The sequence below is a fragment of the Spodoptera frugiperda genome, chromosome 28 (genome assembly GCF_023101765.2).
Source record: "Spodoptera frugiperda isolate SF20-4 chromosome 28, AGI-APGP_CSIRO_Sfru_2.0, whole genome shotgun sequence".
Taxonomy (NCBI): domain Eukaryota; kingdom Metazoa; phylum Arthropoda; class Insecta; order Lepidoptera; family Noctuidae; genus Spodoptera; species Spodoptera frugiperda.
Window position 1 is genome coordinate 8,684,819 of NC_064239.1, and position 19,422 is coordinate 8,704,240.

At 33.1% G+C, this 19,422-nt stretch overlaps 1 protein-coding gene across 1 annotated transcript; it reads right to left on the reverse strand.

The window, feature by feature from the left end:
* Positions 1-9,752: 9,752 nt before the first annotated feature.
* LOC118265535 (putative fatty acyl-CoA reductase CG5065) lies at positions 9,753-18,279 on the reverse strand. Its single transcript, XM_035578459.2, has 10 exons — positions 17,821-18,279; positions 17,038-17,154; positions 16,159-16,281; positions 14,505-14,630; positions 13,422-13,569; positions 12,787-12,888; positions 11,701-11,887; positions 11,076-11,182; positions 10,405-10,534; positions 9,753-10,063 (listed from the first exon to the last, which is right to left on the reverse strand). Exons 1-10 carry the CDS (start codon positions 17,905-17,907, stop codon positions 9,838-9,840), a joined length of 1,353 nt encoding a protein of 450 aa, XP_035434352.2. The 5' UTR covers positions 17,908-18,279; the 3' UTR covers positions 9,753-9,837.
* Positions 18,280-19,422: the final 1,143 nt, after the last annotated feature.

A 19,422-nucleotide genomic window follows, 5' to 3' on the forward strand; every position in this document is an offset into this window, starting at 1 on the left:
TCAAAGTTTGTTTTATTTTAGAATTCCTTCGTCCTAATTTACTTTGGTATTTTTGTACGTGTCAAAGCCGTGGTTAGATAGATAGAACAAAGACATCTTAGATGAGTTCTTTTAATAATTTTCCTACTAATACATAGAATTCTATGTAGGTACATTTAATAAAGCTGCCAGAATGGAACTGATACTGAAATAACAATAATAGTGATGTGCCTTACATGAGATCTGGGTTTTCATGTTTGAACTAATGTTAGATAGGTTTATCTACATAGTTGACAGTTTTCACTGTTTCTAAGTAAGATGCAAGCATTTGTCACTTGCCATGTCAAGCATTATATTGTTTTGTTGTGCAGGATGCATGCAATCGTCAAATGACGTAACCTAGAATGTTACTCCTAAGCTTCATATAAAAATATAGCACAGACATATTCAGCAATAAATAGCCGTAGACATTAAATTGCACCTTTACATCTACCTACCCTTCAAGAAATTATCTATAATGTTACAGATAATATAAAGAAGTTTTATTTACTTCTCTTGTATAATACACATACGTTTTGCAGAGTTGTTATTTAGTAGTGTTATTATAGGGCACGTCATTGCAATTTTAATATATTGTGTGTAGCTGCAGCGCCGTGTGTTGGTGACATTCTACATTGTAATATACATATACACTACATATAGTATACAGTATACATAGTCAGGGGAATGCAGAGCTGAATATACTTATACTAAATGTACCTCATACAGTTAATTCTTTGTCAGTTGTGTCACAAGACCCATTTAATATAAGCGGCGAGTCGATTCTACTTAAATGAAAATTTGGTTCATCGAAAAAAATAGTAAACCTTTATTTAATTCAAGAAAGTAAGCAATTACTTCTTAGTAAGCAACTTTGCGCTTTTAATCATTCGAACGCCATTGATTAAGATATTTTTTTCCGTAATGCCACTGCCCAATGTACACCCACTTTTTACCATTTGTGTTATAAGTCCCATGTAATTAGCAGCGAGTCTGTTAGAAGTACATTCGTCAACGATTCTGCATAGTGAGAAATTTTATCATTGAAAAAAAAATTACTGTGTTATAAGTCCCATGTCATAAGGGGAGAGCCTATTGCCATATTCTGGGCACAATTCCACACTGCTAAAATTACTGAGAAATTTTCGAAAAATCGAAAAAATGCCTGGTCAATTATGTGCCCATTTACGGAAATCGAACCAGAGTTCATTATTACTTACCAAAGTATTTACCAAACGTTATTAGGCTTATCCTGATCTTAGAACTAAAACGATAGTCCGGGTATAACTAAATAAATCCCTAATGGTAACCAAATCGAATTAATTCCGTTCCTAATACCGCCGGGTAAACAATCTAAATAGGGAAATCAGCTAAAGTAAACCGTTCTAAGATTACAAGATAATATTATAGTATTTAGTGTTTGGATCAGTAAAAGGAAAACTAAAAATCTGTAGCCTATGTCTTTTGAAACTTCAAATCTCTCCAGGCACCTTTTTTTGAAAGAGAACCATCACCAGTTGACTTCTACTGCCTTGGATGAGGTAAGAGGGAGTTAGACTCTTAGTGACAACAAACTGCCCTGTTCATGTTACTGGTGCCTGGCCCATGTTACTGGTACTCAGGCTGGTGGCAGACTTAGCAGAAGTAGCCTGCCATGAACTGGTGTACCAGTAACCCGTAAGGTTACCCATAGCCGTCCACAGCCATCCACAGCCGTAGTCTCTGCTAGAACCTACGACCAAATTTAGTCTACATTAAGTTAAAAACATTAACGCAAATAGCAAAATTTTCTGAATGCTTGAAATCGTAATGTTCATAATTTAGTAAAACAATTTTAGCAGGCGCTGAAATCCCTGAAATTCATACCGAATAACTGACGGGATTATCATTTTAATTGTAACCTACTTATTAGTGTAATGTCCAGACAATGTGCAAAATAACATTTTGGATATTTGAACGGGTTAACTAAAACCTCGGCTTAACGTATTATCTGTCGATTCGAATATTCTAGATCGTGCTAACAATGTGTATCGTTTAACTTTCCAATATATTTGCTTCATTATACCTAAACTTTTTGTCCTACTACGTCAATTATTTCAGGTTTGCGACATACATCACGAACATTTCAGACTCTGTGTTATTTACTAATAGCCCTTTTATCTAAATGTTGGTGATCTTTGGTTCAAAATCTCGATAACGGTCCGGCACAATAATGTCATGTCTATCAAAACACAAAATATCAACCTTTTATTTCCAGTTTCTTTGATTAATTAATTCAATTAATTCAGCATCTGTTTCTCACAAAATTTTGTTTAAGAAAGTTGAACAATTTTTATAAATCAATTTTGACTGGACATCCAGGCTGATTAAGTATTAGAAATAGTTAAGAACATCTACATAAAAGTAATTTTCTCTTTCTCTTTCAATGTTTCACCATCATTTCACGTTCTATTTACTACTAGCTGTTGCCCACGACTTTGTTCGCGTAGAATAATGACTTCCTACAGAAATTGGATTGGGAATTTGGATTTCCTTAGTATATGAGCTACCCGACTACCATAAAAGTCCCGTCGAAATCGGTTCAGATGTTTCAGAGATTAGCCAAAACAAAAACACAAAAAATATTTAAAACAATATTTTGGTGTGTGTATAACCGAATATTGCAATGTTACTAACAGACACTCATAAGTGTAAATGTGAAAACGAACAGTGTTACAGTGTTTTTGTACTTATTTTTAATACATTTATAGGGTACAAAAGTAAGTACTTTCTTTGTCCTTTTTTACAGATTTGATTCGTCAATCGTTTGATAGGAACAGAAAGCAATCCGTTTGTTTTTTACATGGATCGAAACTGGATGCCGATCCAAATATGCACAAAGGGTATTGAAAGGCATTTTTGTGTGAAATTCTTTGCACTCTATAAAACAAAAAAAAAAACGATCTTTTTCCAAAAAAAATAAATGGACAACGTTTTGATAGAATTATAAGAGTAAAAGGGCCTTATATCATCGATTCATGTTGAATCCGCGGAGACTTCAGTCCTTTTGACAAAAACCCAAATGCTTTAACTAATGCAAAATAAGTTTGTTACACACCTTTTTAAGGGGGGAAAATCATCCAGTGACTTTTCCTACCTTGGGCGAAGCGAGAGGGAGTGTCAGACTCTTACTGACTAAAAACCACCCTGTTCCTAAGTAAATAAATCTTAGAGAAAACTTACTGTAACTATGATTATATTAAAATATCCACACATTCTATATCACTTGTCGTTACGTAAAATATTAATCTTCAAGCTTTCAGACAAACATCGTTTCGTCCAAGGTCTTTTCTAGCAACGTACAAAATAGTTCAACGTCTCCAGATTGTCTAGTCACAAGACTATCGAATTCTTATGTAAACACTAAAATATTAGCAGAAAATATCGAACAGTGATCTCACATGTGTACCTAAGGTTCATATTTCAATACATTCTTATGATAGGTTTTTAAAGGCGTTTTTTCTAGTGTAGAATAAACAAAGAACATTTAGCACCTTTTTCTCTAATCGATAAATTTTCTTCACTCAATAACTGATACAAATTATTGCCTAATATTTTTGTTTACATTACATTAAAATTATAATATCCTGCTCTCTATGAAATACAGAGTAGCCGCAATATCAAACCAAGTATGAATATAAACTTTCATAACGTAGAGAGAAGTTCAAAAATTCTCTATTCATGAATACTACCAGCTTCAGTGGCTGTCACGTTCAGAATTTGTTTTATTTTTTACCTAACTACATTTAGGTCTAAATAAATAAAGTCGGTAGCGTAGTAGTTATTTGCGCGGGTCTCTCGCGTGCCTGCTTGCTGGTCATGTCACGTATACGAACATAAATTTTGTCAATCTCGCTGCACTGTATAACAACTTTTCAATTAAATTCTGAAACAATAAAATGTTGCCTCATGAATGCGCTGATGAATGGGACGCTATAATGAATTCTAATAACTTATTTCCACGTTTTTGATAAGTTAATTTATTATTTTAACACAAAAGTTGTGGGTTTCTTTTCCTCATATTGTGACTTGCTTTTTTGTATTCGAAATTGATTTTGACGCTGCGTTTTTGGGTCTCCTGTAAAGTGTGTTAGCAACACATAGTGATTATGGAAAGCGCAGCGGTGGTATTATTTAAACAGACCCAACATAGCCTATGCTACAAAATCCTAAAAATAAAAAACATGTGCACAAATCTATCACCACCAATTTATTATCTGTCCACATACATACATATCGTCACGCCTTTAATCCCCGAAGGGGTAGGTGCTCAATATGGCATGTAATGCCACTGTGTACACCCACTTTTAACAATTTATGTTGTAAGTCCCATGTAATAGGTGGTGAGCCTATTGCAATATACCGGGCACATTTCCAGACTCCTTGCTACCACTGAGAAATTTTCGAAAAACCGAAAAAAGCCCAGTAATACTTCGCCCGACCCGGGAATCGAACCCGAGACCCCTTGCCCAGCAGTCGAACTTTCAACCACTCGGCCAACGAGGCAGTCTCTATCTACCTATCCATATACCACGAATAACCTTTACCAACCATTCATACAGCCTACATGTTTTCTTGACAATGCATAATCATGCGTCCCACTTGTCATGATCTCAGGACGCGACGCGAAGTAAAGCAACAGAAGCACAAAGTCTGCAGACAGACACTTGATAGAAAAGTGTGTAGTTTCGCTTTGTTCCACGAACTAACTCCAGGCACAAAGTTGGCCCGCTCCAATGGTAATGTATATTTTTGTACTGGTACCCTTACGGTCTTTGTTTTGTTTTGTTTGTCTATTGATACTGTCTTTATGTGGATGGGTCATTTATTGCACATATTGTAACTGTAATATATTTATTATTCACCATAATATTACTATAACATACTTGTAACTAATAATATTATTTATTTCAAATAATAAACTACCCATCGACTTAGTAGCGAGCCTAGTATTGTTTGATGAAACTACCATGTAATATCTAATACCGTGGATTAATTCCATTTCCAAATGTTGCAACACTGTCTGAGTGGGGCATTCGAAAGGTTTTTTAATTTTGACAGCTAACACTTTTTGGAGAATGAGTTAATAGGTATAAGTTCTTCTGAGCATTTCATTATCTACTCAAATAAATAATGTAGTTTGTTCTCCAGCTAGGCTAGACTCTGATGTATTTTAATAAAAATGCATGACTGCAATTGGTTTCAATTTAAAATATCTCAACTTAAACTTATTAAACATGAAACTTATGAAACTAGATCAGACTTATTATGAACCATAACTAGGAAGCTATTAAGTCTATTCTCTATAAACCATTTATAGTTTAACTACCGTAACTAAGATATCTATAGCCTCTCCATCGTAATTTCTAGAATCGTTTATCTATTCTATAGCTACGTCTCGAACAATCAAATACCTTCCACTCCTCCCCACTCCTCAATTTCATGGAAATATTGGATCCTTTCTAATAATAGAAGTAACAAGATCGTGTACGGGATTATTGTATCTTTGAAAGTATTAAAATTTTAATTGGATAAAAATTTAACTTTTTTGATTTCGTTATCTTTGTTTAAAGACATCTAGTGCACTGGTCGAAGTATTATGCCTATCCGATGCATCATTTGTACTTTCAATTTTTTTGTGGTAACCCGGTAAACGAGCAGACGAGTCACCTGATGGTAAGCAATCGCCCGCCGCCTATCGACACCCGCAACACCAGAGCCCAAATTGCGTTGACGGCCTTTTGGGAGTTAGGATTATAAGGGTTATTGGGGAATTGGGCATTGGGAAGATTGAGAACACAACGCTAGCGGTGTTTTACATCGGTTTTCTGTAAGGCCGCGGTATCACTCCGGTCGAGCCTGTATACATATAAGTTCATCTCATTATATAAGCCCTATTCTATAATTTAGCATGATTCAGCCATATGACACACCTTATCTACTAGTAAAATATTCTCTATCTACCCAACCATATCCTAGCAGTCATACATTTAACCCCAAGTACAATGAAGCTTCTTAAAATATATTAATATACAACATTGGTCAGGTTTCTACTTCAACAAACAATATAACATACAGATAAAAGGTGAACTTTGATTTATGTTCGACAAACAGTATTTTGAGATAGGTGAGTGTATTTTTAGAAAATAAATCGGTCAGTTTCCATGAAAGAGGGAAATCCATTAGTTAATCTCTGGGGGGTGTGTAACGCAGGCTGAATGAACTATTCATTAAACTAATGTATCGACGTTAAAAAAATAAAACGTACTATGATCGAATTTTCAATTACTTACAGCTTAGTTATACGTTGTATATAGGTATTATGTGAAAGATTGGCATTATGAACTTTATGTACACCTCTGCCTACCATTTCTGGATTAAATGGCGTGACGGTATGAAAAAAAAATGTTTAGTCGATTTGTTTTACCATCAACAGCCCAAAAGGAGCTGCGGACTACCTAGCGGATTTATCGCGGCTCCGGGTTGAAAAGTAGGAGTAGGAACGGGGTGGTTTTTAATTAGTAAGAGTCTGACACTCCCTCTCATTGGATAACTTCGCCCTAAAAAATCCATAAACTACTATTGTCTCTATCAAAGGTCTGTGTGAAGTCCTTTAGTTGATTCTGGAAGTCTGACTGGAAGTCTCAGCAAGAATTCTGTTCTGTTTACGTGACGGCTTTCTGCTGATACTACTACCTGAACATCAATCTAACTATACCCCAATCTGACACTCAATCAGACTAAACTTAGTGAAACTTAAAAGCTAATTTGACTGTCCATTCAATCCCTCCACTCTAAAGCACGTTTTGTCAATTATGTTAATAGGTACCTAATCCCATTGTAATATCGGGCGAGCCTTTTGCCTAGCTAGCAATTGCCCGAAATCAGAAGCCTAATAATAGGTTGCCTTTCCTATCATTAGATTAGTATCATACATTTTATACGAATACGTTCTGTAAGTGTACGTTTTGGGAAGTAACATAAGATATACAAACGATAAAATCAGACGATTACATGGTTGAATCTAAGAATGGACGATTGCCTATAGTAAAATATATTTAATCCAGTTTAGAAGCAATATGGATTCTTTCAAATATATTTGTGATACATAATAACTTATTTGGGATATCAGAATAAGTAACACCTAGATTATAATAGAAACTAAACTAAATGGCTACTGATTGCCGCGACACACGACCCGGCGAATGCTGCTCATGAATGCCTCTAGCATTGGTTGAAACTAATCGAGTTCTTCGTCAAACAGTAACATAAGTAATACGATAACATAATAATTAATTTAGTATGTCTCACGAAAGTTACAATAAAAAAAAAACTAAACTATTAAAACAACTACTGAAACATCAACCAGCAGCTAATTTTAATAAGCTAACCACCATTACATTAGATAAGATCGTCATCACGAATCTAATATCCACACACAATAATGTTCGTCCCTAATAATATCGAAATTGCCAATTTGTGTAGATTATCTCATACAAAAAGCCAGCCATGCATGAAAGATCGTGATTTCAGTTCACCGCTTGACAGAACCCCTAATTACCATGGTACTTGACATGAGAGGTCAGTTGTATGAATGAATCGATCCATATTATTTAGCTAACCTCCTGCTGGATTCTAAAGGCTGGCAAAAGGATAAACGATTACAATATTGGCCCTTTAGCTGGCTTTAGTTATAATATGGTTCTTTGCGCAAGAAACGTGAAGTTTTTGTATTGTTGTTTATTTAATTTTGTTAATTAGTTAATTCATATTATGTACGCATTTTATTGTGGGCAATGCATTTAAATAATCATCAGTGCAATAGTTTACGAAGCACAATTCAAACGCATCGTCAACCGTGTTAACCTGTTTGTCTTTCGTAAAAATGGGAATTTAATTACATGCAATAAACATCTCTATAGTACCCTATTACATGGAGAAAATAATAAGATTATTCGACTTACCAGCTACCCATGGACATTGTCAGTTAAAACTTTAAAAACCCTCCTCATACTTTTACAAATACAAGTTCATATGAATTATGAGAATTTACGACCATGCATGTTGGATTGTAGATGCATAATATGAATTCAAAGACCCATATATGACTAAACTGTATATGCTCACAAACCTCAATACTACAAATACGAGAACTGCATGGTAACGAGATAGGGGCATGTCAAATAGAACGTTAAAGTAAGATGAACGTGGTCCCAATATAAACGTTGTAGAAAATTCTGACAACCCTAGTAGTTCTCTAGAATCATCGATAGGATTATGGAATTTGACAACCAATGGTGGAACGCAGCTTAGGACGTAGTAGACGACATTTGGTTGTCACTGAATTCTTAAAATTTTTGATAGAAAATTCTCTTGTCTTTTTCTCAGTACGTGTTCACTGTACAAAGTCACACAACCTACGAGTTCTCGATCAGATTTATTAATGAATACTTCTTATTCACGTATCATTATTAAAATTATTGAAGCTAAGTGAGACTGTTTGATAATTTAAGACTTTCAACATTATGACTGCCAACAAAAATCTGTCAAAGGCAAATCCTACGCTGACGTCGGTCACTTTTGCCCCCCCCCCCCCATGGCGTTTAATGTGTTAAAGATATTCTGTATTTAATTTTATTGCTCAAAGAACTAGATCTAAACTCAATTAACAACTGACATCTTTACCACACAAAATTAATAATACAGGATGTTATCATTTCACTCACAACCATAACATAGACGTACCTACTAGATAGACTCACATAAAACTGTCATCCCATCAGACAATAGAACTCATGGCACAAACTACCCTCCAGTTGGTACTAAACCTTCATTTATTTTAACTGTGTTACCTGCATGAGTGAGATAGTGCGTATAATCCTATGATTTAGTGAGCATTGCGCTTCGTTAGTTGGCAAGCCGAGATCAATATAAACGCGAGTTTTGTGACATCCTGTGGTTTCGCTTGCCTTTTTTTAAAGCGGGGCTTATGTTTATTGAATTGGAGTGGTGGAATTGAAGATTTCGCTGCGGATTTTTAAGCAGCGGTTTGTAGCGATGGAAGCTGTATGCCTTGGATTTTATAACGTTCATATTTTGATTACACTTCAGTGGGTGTTACGTTTGAGGATATTTTTAGCTGATGCTTTCTTCAGTCAAATATAGAATTTGAAGTGAAGATTACATTGTGTAACACCTTCGCTGTTTGGGTTTCTTTAACACTGATTTAATTGTATTCAAATATAAATTAAAATAAATAATTTAAAACTCAAAGATGAACACACACTTTTTATTACATATCCTTTATGTTTATATACAAATACAATTTATAGTGTAATCATTTTATATTCGAATATAAAAAATACGAACAATCTAAGTACATGATATTTTTACTTACCTACTTAAAACTCTAGTGGGGTACAATAAATTATTCACTAATAAAACATGAGAAGTAAAAATAACGCCTTACTACATAGATCTATTACTTTAAAACATCAATACTTTAATAGATAAAAACTATGACAAAAATATATAAAAAATAAGCTTACTCGCGTATCATTTCGATGAGATTACTCGATTGGTTTCAAGCTAAGCTGGGGGCCATAAGCATAAGCATCGAGCATGTGACAAATGACGCAGTGAGCAATGCGCAGCTATATTATAAAAAAAGTTCTGTCAAATAACCTCGTCTAAAAGTTATGTGAGTAAACCAAGTAACCTAATTAGTAAAACATGCCTCAAATTAGTTACAATATAATAAACAAATTAATACCTTTTATCTTATTTTTCAGATTTCAATAAATATTTTCGGGCCCCTAAAATATAATCTTCGATGCACGTCTCCCAATTAATAGTTTTCACGTCGAAATTAAATATTTCTTTGTCCACCGGTGACATTGTTTTTAAGAGATCTCTTATATTGTCGTCAGAAAACTTCCATTCGTTTAATAAGAAGAATTTAACAGCATCTACCACTTTCTTTAGTCTTCTTTGTAGTTTTATTTGTCTGTGAAAGAAAAGTAGTTATATAATATGTATTAGTATAAGGGTGTTTTTCTACCAGAGATGTGATATGTATAGACAAATGTTGTAGCTAAACTAATTTGTTACAACATATATGTAATTTGCAAACGCTATCGCAGATCTATGTACAAGTACTTTTATGGTTATTTTACACTTACCTATTTAGTACTTATTACGAATACACGCATAAATTACGTATTTAATAACCATTTAAAGGTTGTTTAGAAACAATTTGGACTTTCACTAACACCAAACAAAATATGAGAAAAGTAATTTAGAAAAACATAGTAACAAATATTATTTTAAGAGAAAAGGTTCACTTACGTAGCTTTCCTTCCAGTTAATATACACCATAAATCAATCAGGTATGCCGGTACAATTTGTAGAAGAAACGTTATTAAAGTGTATAGGAACACGCTCGGTGTGAACATGAGAAAGGGCCAAGGCAACTCATCTGAAAACAAGGAGTTATTTTATTTGTTTTGTCTTCTTATAGTAGCAATAACTAATTTCATACATAGCCATTATATTATTAATTTTACTGACTAAGTACCTTGTTGGTTGGCAATGGCCAGAAGCACGGCAACAGATTTTCTCTAATTGGTTATACTATTGGGCTTCTATTACATGGTACAATTAAATCGTGTTTCACTATCCCATCTATTAATACTTTGACTGATCCGGGAATTTCACCCAAATACTTTCCTCAAATAACAACAAATCAAATAAAAATAGGACTAGAACGTTGACCACGACCTAACCTAATGGTAAGCGATGATGCCGCCTATGACGGAGTACGCGTGCATATAAGCGACCTATTAACTTGGACTTTGAAGACAACCTTCAACACAGATTCTGGCAAAGCATTCCACTCTTCAGCGGTTCGCACAAGGAAGCTTGAAGATAAGCGCTTCGTGCGAATGGGTACTGACGCAGATCAAACAAGAGTCTGTCTGGCTATTGTATAAGGTTAATAAGACTTAAATTCAACTTACTTAAAGAATACTTAAGAGCCACTTTCCTACTAATAGTAGTTGCTTCATCACAAGTGATAGGATTCGAGGTTCCAGTACAGCAGTTGTATACTTTAATTTCTTTTGACCTGAAAATAAAATTTCTCTTTTATTTATTTCTCAAACTAATATAAAACCCCTTAGTTTGTTAACAGTGAACCTATTCACCTAGATTTTTTAAAAATTCATCAGGGATTTTTCAGGGAAAAATTGATTAGTATGAGGAGGGCTGTTCTCTCTTCTCATTTCAAGCTTTTTTCTTGGAAACTCTTATAGACCGAAACTAATAATAGACTAGGCTAATTCGCTCGTTATATAATATTATCATCATCAGCCTGTTCTCGTCCACTGTTAGACATAGGTCTCTCCAATAGCACGCCACTGAACCACAGTATAATTGCAAGTGATGAGGCGAAGTTTGTTAGGTATGTAAAAATTATAAATTAACATTTCACCTTACTTAGTATTGTGAAGCTAAATAATAAATAAACAAACAAATAAATACTGGTAAGCCCTTAAAACTCTACTCCTACAATGACCAATATTTGTATCAGTTCTCGGATTACTAAATAAAAAATGTCATAAAAGATAAATACTATAAACTTACTTCTGACATTCAGTAGCAGCAACAACAATGAGATTTGTAACGATATCGACAGGTACTAAATCTGTGACATTGCTTCCTCTGCCCAGTACGACTCTTAAGATACCAGCTGGCATACCAACGAATAGTCCAGTAGAACCGTTCCACGTGTCTATCCAGCCAGGACAAGGTTCTTTAATGGAAGACATTACTGAAAATAAAAATAATTTTTTTATTAAGTACTTTTTTTATATTAGATATGTCGACGTTTGACTGCTATCTTGCCTGGTGATGATACAGCCTACGATGGAGCACGTCTGCCTATAAGTAACCTATTCACTCGGGCCTTGAAGACACCCAGGTATAAGTATATAAGTCTATAAATATTGCAAGGTTTTCTTTAAATAATAGCATTAATTACGTAAATGGTGTTGTTGATTTTGAGATTTAAGTCTAATCCGTAGCTGAACAAAACTTAAACAGTTTTGTTATTGTATTAAATTAATTATATTAGTAAAAAGAAAACCATGGCCAATACAAACTACCTAACTAGTGCATAAATATCCTGTCGAACGCTTACACCTACTTAAATGTACCTTAACTTTATTTATAACTCGGAACCTAATATGTCATTCAGTTTAAAACTATGTAGTCTCAGTATTACAAAATTGTTGGCTATTCAACAAACTTTCATAACAAATATGGCAACTAAACCAGTGCTCCAAAACACCTGAGCTCGTCTGTATGAACTACACGTGCGCTCTGCATACCTTTACCAGAATCTATTTAAATCTATCTAATACTAGCTACTTCCGCGCGGTTTCACCCGCTCTGCTTGGCTGCTATTGGTCATAGCGTGATGTTTTATAACCTATAGCCTTTCTCGATACATGCACTATTCAACACAACAAGAATTACTCAAATCGGACCAGTAGTTGCGGAGATTAGCGCGTTCAAACAAATAAACAAACTCTTCGGTTTTATAATATTAGTATAGATTCTAAGAACTTATCCAAAGTATTCTTTAGTAATAATATGATGATATTGTTAAACAGATGCTGTTTTACTCTCAAAATTATAACAAGTTTGTGAGAAAATTGTAATCTTCACCTATAGACGGTCTGATAATGGCAGTCGGCAAGTCTTCACACTGCTTCATAACTTGTTGTTCGGCAAAAGCTTTTGAGAAAGTATACGTATTAGGCTTCTTTCCTGGAATTAATTTTGTTTATAAGATTTTCATTGAGTACGTACTTATTAGTACTTGTCTATAGTGGTATAAGGCTGTCTGTCTACAGGAGCGGGGCGGAGAAACGGAGAAATATTACTATACAAAAATTACTTATTGTTATAAAATTTCCGCTTCTCTTGAGTGAACAGATTATGTATATTCCTATTGGTTTTGTTTCTCCGTTCCGCTAGCTCGCTCCGCTCTTGTAGACAGGTAGCCTAAAGAGGTAGATATAGCAACTGATTTACTTAAGAGACCAAATGCCTGACAAACAGTAGAAGAAATTATGAAATACTGAATTCACATTAACGGGAATGTTACTAGTAATTGTACATTTTGTTCTTGTATATAATCGCCTTGATTATACCGCAATTAAAAATAAAAAACATTAAGAAGTATTGTTAAATATTATAGCTGTGTATATCAATCCAACAAATGCTTTCTGTCAAGAATGGTATACTATTCCAAGTAGAAATTCAGTTGAAGTTCCAATTAAAAATTCCAGGTAACTTACCCATAAATGCACTAACAATCACATCGTCATGTGAGTACGTATCGGCAACATGTCTCGCTTCTTCTAAATTAATTGGCATTGGATACACCATTTCGTTTATTTCCTTTCGATCTGAGTTCGTGAATGCTGTCGAAACGTGAACAAAGGCCTGTGGAATAAAATGGACATGCAGAGACAGACAGCAAATTCGTACTAAGGGCATAACTCTTTACCCAACCTACCCTAGTATGAGTTTGCTATACGTTGAACGAAAACCAAACGAGAACGCGTTGAATGAATGAACCAATTAGAGTGCTCGTACGCGCAAGTTCGAAAACTATCGAAAAAATATTCGTATCGAATGACAGTATTTTCTATGATATTTGAACAGCGCCCCTATCGTGTGTAAAGGGAACTAAATGGCTTTGACAACAGTCGTATAGGTAGTAATCGTATCGTATTGCTATAGAAGCTTAGAACATTTTGACACAAATTGGATGCACGAACGATCTTTTGATGTACGTCAAGGTGAGTTTCGAAGGCTGGCTATAGAAAACAATCGAAACATTTTTCACTTGAATATGACAGTGAGAATCGTTAGGAACATTTTAAAAATAAGTTTTAGACACAATTAAAAAATAAAAATAACTTAGTTATTGAAAGCCTTAGAAGAATATTTAAGTTGGTTACGAAAGTATGCGTCATTTATTGCGTTTCATATCCATCCATCAGTTTAAGCAGTAAGATCCTTTTGAATGCCAACACAACCCACACCCCTTATTCCTCATGAGAAGCTTTTGTTTAGCAATGGAGGGCTTATGAATGATGATGAGCGCTCTAACGTGCTTACTACCACACTCAGAGACATTTAATGATTACGTACCTAAACTATTCCTTATAACAATTTTGTTCAGAAAACAATCGCTAAGGTAACCATTAAAAGACTCAGAGTACGACGGTTAGATTTAAGACATCACTAGGTACAGGTTAAAAAACTCAAGCTTCGTGCGAACCGTATGGATCAGCCATAGGTTGACCAAATGTCATGTAAAATACTGATATCCCAGCTATAGCTGAAAAGAAGAAAAATATGTACAATTTTACCTGTAACTTCTTCATCCGACGACACAATTCAATGACATTTTCCGTCCCATTTACATTGATTCTCATTGCATCTTTCAATGGTAATTTGAAAGCAACTGTTGCTGCCAAATGGAATACAACTGACACCTACAAACAATTGCAAAATAGATTCAAGTAGACTTAAATAGATCTGCATCACAGCTGATGTTCAGGCTGATTTTTCAACGTTAAATAACTTGGTATAATTATATATATTTGAATAATGTATAATATAAAAATGAATCGTTAAATGTGTTACTAATCGCAAATCTCCAGATTTCGCTACTTTTTTTAGTTTATTATAGTTAGAAAGATCTTTAAAACGAAACTAAGTTCGGTACATTAGACTAAAATAATCTAAAATTTTTGAAAATTCTCTTACACAAGATTTCTGACGAAGACAATCTTATTTTACAAATAAAAAATATATTTTTATTGAAAAATCAGCCTATTGTGATGTTACTCTAACATTATTTCGCTATTAACAAAAAATCAACCCAATCAAATTAAAATTATTATGTTGTTTTTCTGAATTCAAAAAGTTTAATAATAACCTGATAAATTCAACGAAAATCATCAACTAATTTAAATTACATTTGTACGTAATTTAAAATACAATTTATGCGGTTACACAGTCTGGTAACCAGAATATTTATAATATAATAATAAACATATATTTATACAATATTATATAAGTTTATAATTTTGGTTAAATATGTAAATGAAATATATTTACATAATAAAAAAAATCCTTCTTTAAACTAATACAAATAAAGCATTATGCAGAAGGTATTAAACAAAACACCTATTCATAACATATTTTTACTATTTTATACCATATTCAATTTTGCATGAATTTCATCTTATATCTATTGAAGGTTACATTACCATCAATTGTGTCTAAACCTGTCCTAAGCATTAATGTATATATTCAGGCAATATCTATGCAAAATAATATAATACGCAACTATTTTGCATTAAGACCAACATTATTATGACATTAAATATGACACATACATTTGCAAATAGTGATGTAAATAAGGCTTTTACACTTAAAATATTTATTTTTAGAAGCTTTTTTATCTTTAACATGCAATATGTAAAGATATACATTTACTTTTATAAATATATAAAGAAGAACCCTAAAGATATATTTTTACTGCTAAAGAAGATATCTTCAATCGATTGACCAGAAAGTTTTATATACACGTTTAGTTTTCATGACCATAAATGCTGTTCAATTTAAATAATCTGAAAGCTTGTCGTATTTTTATGTTATTAGCATGCAATATAGGTAAATTAAGAGTATTTGTCAACGATTTAATTTGTGAGATTATCACCTTTTCGCTATCCCAAATTACTGCATAATAAAAAAAGTCTTTGTTCTTCGTTAGACGATAAATACCATAAATCAATTTTACTTTCATTATAACTCAACAATTATTTTTTCTAACTTATATAATCATAAACATATAAAAATATACTTGGCCTGTTCTGGGAATCGATCCCTTTTCTAAAAGTATATACCTAAGTAAATTTAACTTAATTAAGTTAGCAATATTAAAATAATATAATATACAAAAACACTAAATACAAAATTCACGACATCAAAAATATGAAATGTTTATTTACGCACCTCATTTTCCAATGTTTTTAAAACGTCCTCGTGTAGTCCGAGATTTTCACGCGTAATGTCACCACTGATGACCACAATCTTTTTCAGCTCCTCATTTTTACTTGTTTTTAGTCTATCAAAAACCTAAAACATTAAATACTAATGTTTTAAAATGTATAACTTTTTCTGCCACAATAAAATACTTTTAAACTAATGAAATTCTGTAAAAAATGTTTATTTAGGAGCAACTGCCACACTCGGAGTCATTTATTTACTTAACCCAGTCATTAGCAATTGTTTTCTTTAAAATTGTTACTAAAGAATAGTTTAACTGATCAATAATGTCTCTGAGTGCGGCAGTAAGTTAATTTTATTGCAGGTTTAAGTGGTTGTTATGTAGATTGTTTGAGTTAAGTAATTGAATTAATTTTTGTTTGTAGGTACTTACTACGAATAATTACGATGCATGCGTTAGTAACACAGAACCTTCTACAAGAAAATTAATCACAGTACTTATTATTGACCAGTCCATAATATTTTTGACTGTTTTAGTAATATTAAATTACGAAGTGAAGGAGTATATTGAAAATCTCGGGATAGAATAATGGTTAGGGTGTTACAAAGAGCAGAAGCTAGAAGCGTGACTTCTTCTAGAAAATTATTTAGAGGCTATCTAAATGAATTGAAATTATATAGGTTCTCAATGAATTTTCAAGTATTGGACATTCAAAAGCTATAAGTACTCCAAAATTTTACTTCGTGCAAAGTCTATAAAGGCAGGTGTACACTCAAGTCTACCGCTAGTCAAAATTAAATTACATAGGAGTTGGTATTTGTAATAACTGTCCAAAATGATGTGCTCTTTAAAGTTTTAAATTCATATTCAAAAGCTATACTTACTGGCGTGCTAGTTACACGAGCAAGTCGTTCACTCGCCTGTTTCCCATACTTATCACGTACTAGGACATAAATTTTGTCAATCCCGCTGCAGCTGTACAGCAACTTTTCTATTAAAGTCTGAAATTATTAAACATGCTGCTTTGAATACTATTTAGAATTCAACTACGTGCTTTTAGAGCTGATGTTACATATTATTATGACACTAATGATCTCTTCTGTTGCATTTTTTTGGCACTATCTTTTATTATTCAGTTGCTTAAAATATTGGTTAAATATGCTACTTCAGTGGGGTGAGAATCGTCTGTATTAAGGCTCTTATTATCTTATTTTCTTTTTTGCATACATCCCGTCGTGTCGTCGATAACTTTCTTAATTGTAACTAGCTGATGCCCACGGTTTAACTCACGTAGTTTACGAAATTTGTAGGTAATAAAAGTAGTACCAACAAAATCCAGTCAAAATTGATCCGGTCATTTTCAGAGATTAGCCAGAATAAACAAACCGACGAAAATTGTAAAAACAATTTCCATGCATGTGCATATCGTAAAATGTGTATATTCCCATGCATGTATTAAAGAGTGAATATTTCAATATTACAAACAGACACTCTAATTTAATTTATTAGTCTAGATCTAGATAGTTTTCCCAATATTAGTGCCAATTTTTAGTATTAAACATTTTTAATTGAAAACATTTATACGTTTTAATTTATAACACACATTAATTTATACTATAACGTTTGGATAAAAATCATTATTACTCTAAGATTTTAAATTTTCTTACCTTACCAACAAATCCAGTACCACCAGTTATAAACACAGATTTCCCAGCATAAAACGAAGCCACATTTGAACAATTAGCCTTAGACATTTTGAATTACGAAAGAAAATACTGTTATACTTCTTTGTATAATATACAAGACTGTCACACATGAAATACCACCCAGTTCACAGGTAATACTAAAGAAAACTCGTAGAAAAAAGAAATGAATAGAATAGAATAATGTATTTTCAAAAAACAAACGATTGATACGGATGTAAGACAGAGATTGTTATAACTGACCTAGGGAATACCTATCCATTCATTGCCAACAATGTTTTTTTTTCACTATAGCAAAGTTTAAACTGTTACACGGAAGAAATACACAAATGCATTTATTCACGAAAACAATTGGAAATATATTGTAAAGAATGAAAGGTCGTCAACTCCGCTCTTTATCATTTAAAGTACTAAACTGATACATTGCGTTGCACATCAATTTATAGTTACTGACTGTTGATTTAAGCTTCTTAAATATATATAACTTAAAACTGACTGACTGACATTGTGATTTATCGACGCACAGTGCAACAACCGCACGGATTGGGCTGAAATTTGGCATAAAGGTAGATGTTATGACGTAGGCATCCGCTAAGAAAGGATTTTAATCAATTCTATCCCTAAGGATAAAGAAACTTAAAATATAACATAATCATAATATAGTTTTGATCCCGGAAATCCCGCGGGATCTGGAAATATTCGGATAAAAACCCGGGACTCTCCATATGTTCAGCCACTAAATCGATTTGGGTAATTTTTCAAAGAGATAGTTTAATACTATTTGATTCGGTTCACCCAAGGTATATATTTGTTCACAGTCATAGCTGCAGAATGGTACAACTTGAAAAAGACTTATTAAAAAATCCCAAAAACTGCCAGAAAACATTATTCTACGCGAACGAAGTCGCGGCCAAAAGCTAGTCTTACATAAATATTGAACCGTAAAAAGCATTGTAATATTTTTCATTGTCAATTTTTAAGTCATGTAAGGGCGAAATAGGAAATCCTTGGTTTTTTTTTTGTTTCATTACACGATCCTAGGTCTTTAATGAGATGTAAATTACGTCTAAAATGACATGCTGACGTCTGTTACATGCGTTTTGAATTATTATACACTAGAATAAAATCACCAATGATAATAATTTACTATAAAATAAATGTACTTGGTATAAAATCTTCGATAAAAATATCTTATTGTGAAATGCACTAAGATTTTAATATGGCAACTTGGGCATTGAACTTTTAAAGCCGGCTTTGAACGGACAAATTGCATGCATATTGCGTAGGTATTCCACATTTTTTAACCGACTTCAAAAAAAGGAGGAGGAGATTCGACCGTATATATGCTTTTTTTATGTTTGTTCGCGGATAACTTTGTCGTTTATGAACCGATTTTGATGATTCTTTTTGTATTTGGTAGGTCTTAAAGAGGTAGTCCCATTAAAATTTTATCAAAATTGATTCAGCACTTTTTGAGATAATCAACAAAAACAAATATCGACACAAACATTTACTATTTCTGTTCGCGAATAACTGTGTCGTTTATGAACTGATTTTGATGATTCT

What these genes read in the sequence shown, in the direction of transcription:
- LOC118265535 (XM_035578459.2), bottom strand. Translation starts at nt 17,907, where the DNA reads ATGTCTAAGGCTAATTGTTCAAATGTGGCTTCGTTTTATGCTGGGAAA. An exon ending in GTACTGGATTTGTTGGTAAG is followed by an intron (nt 17,155 to 17,820) that starts GTAAGAAAATTT and finishes TAATAATTTCAG; the next exon opens with ACTTTAATAGAAAAGTTGCT. An exon ending in CATTATCAGACCGTCTATAG is followed by an intron (nt 11,888 to 12,786) that starts GTGAAGATTACA and finishes TTTTATTTTCAG; the next exon opens with TAATGTCTTCCATTAAAGAA.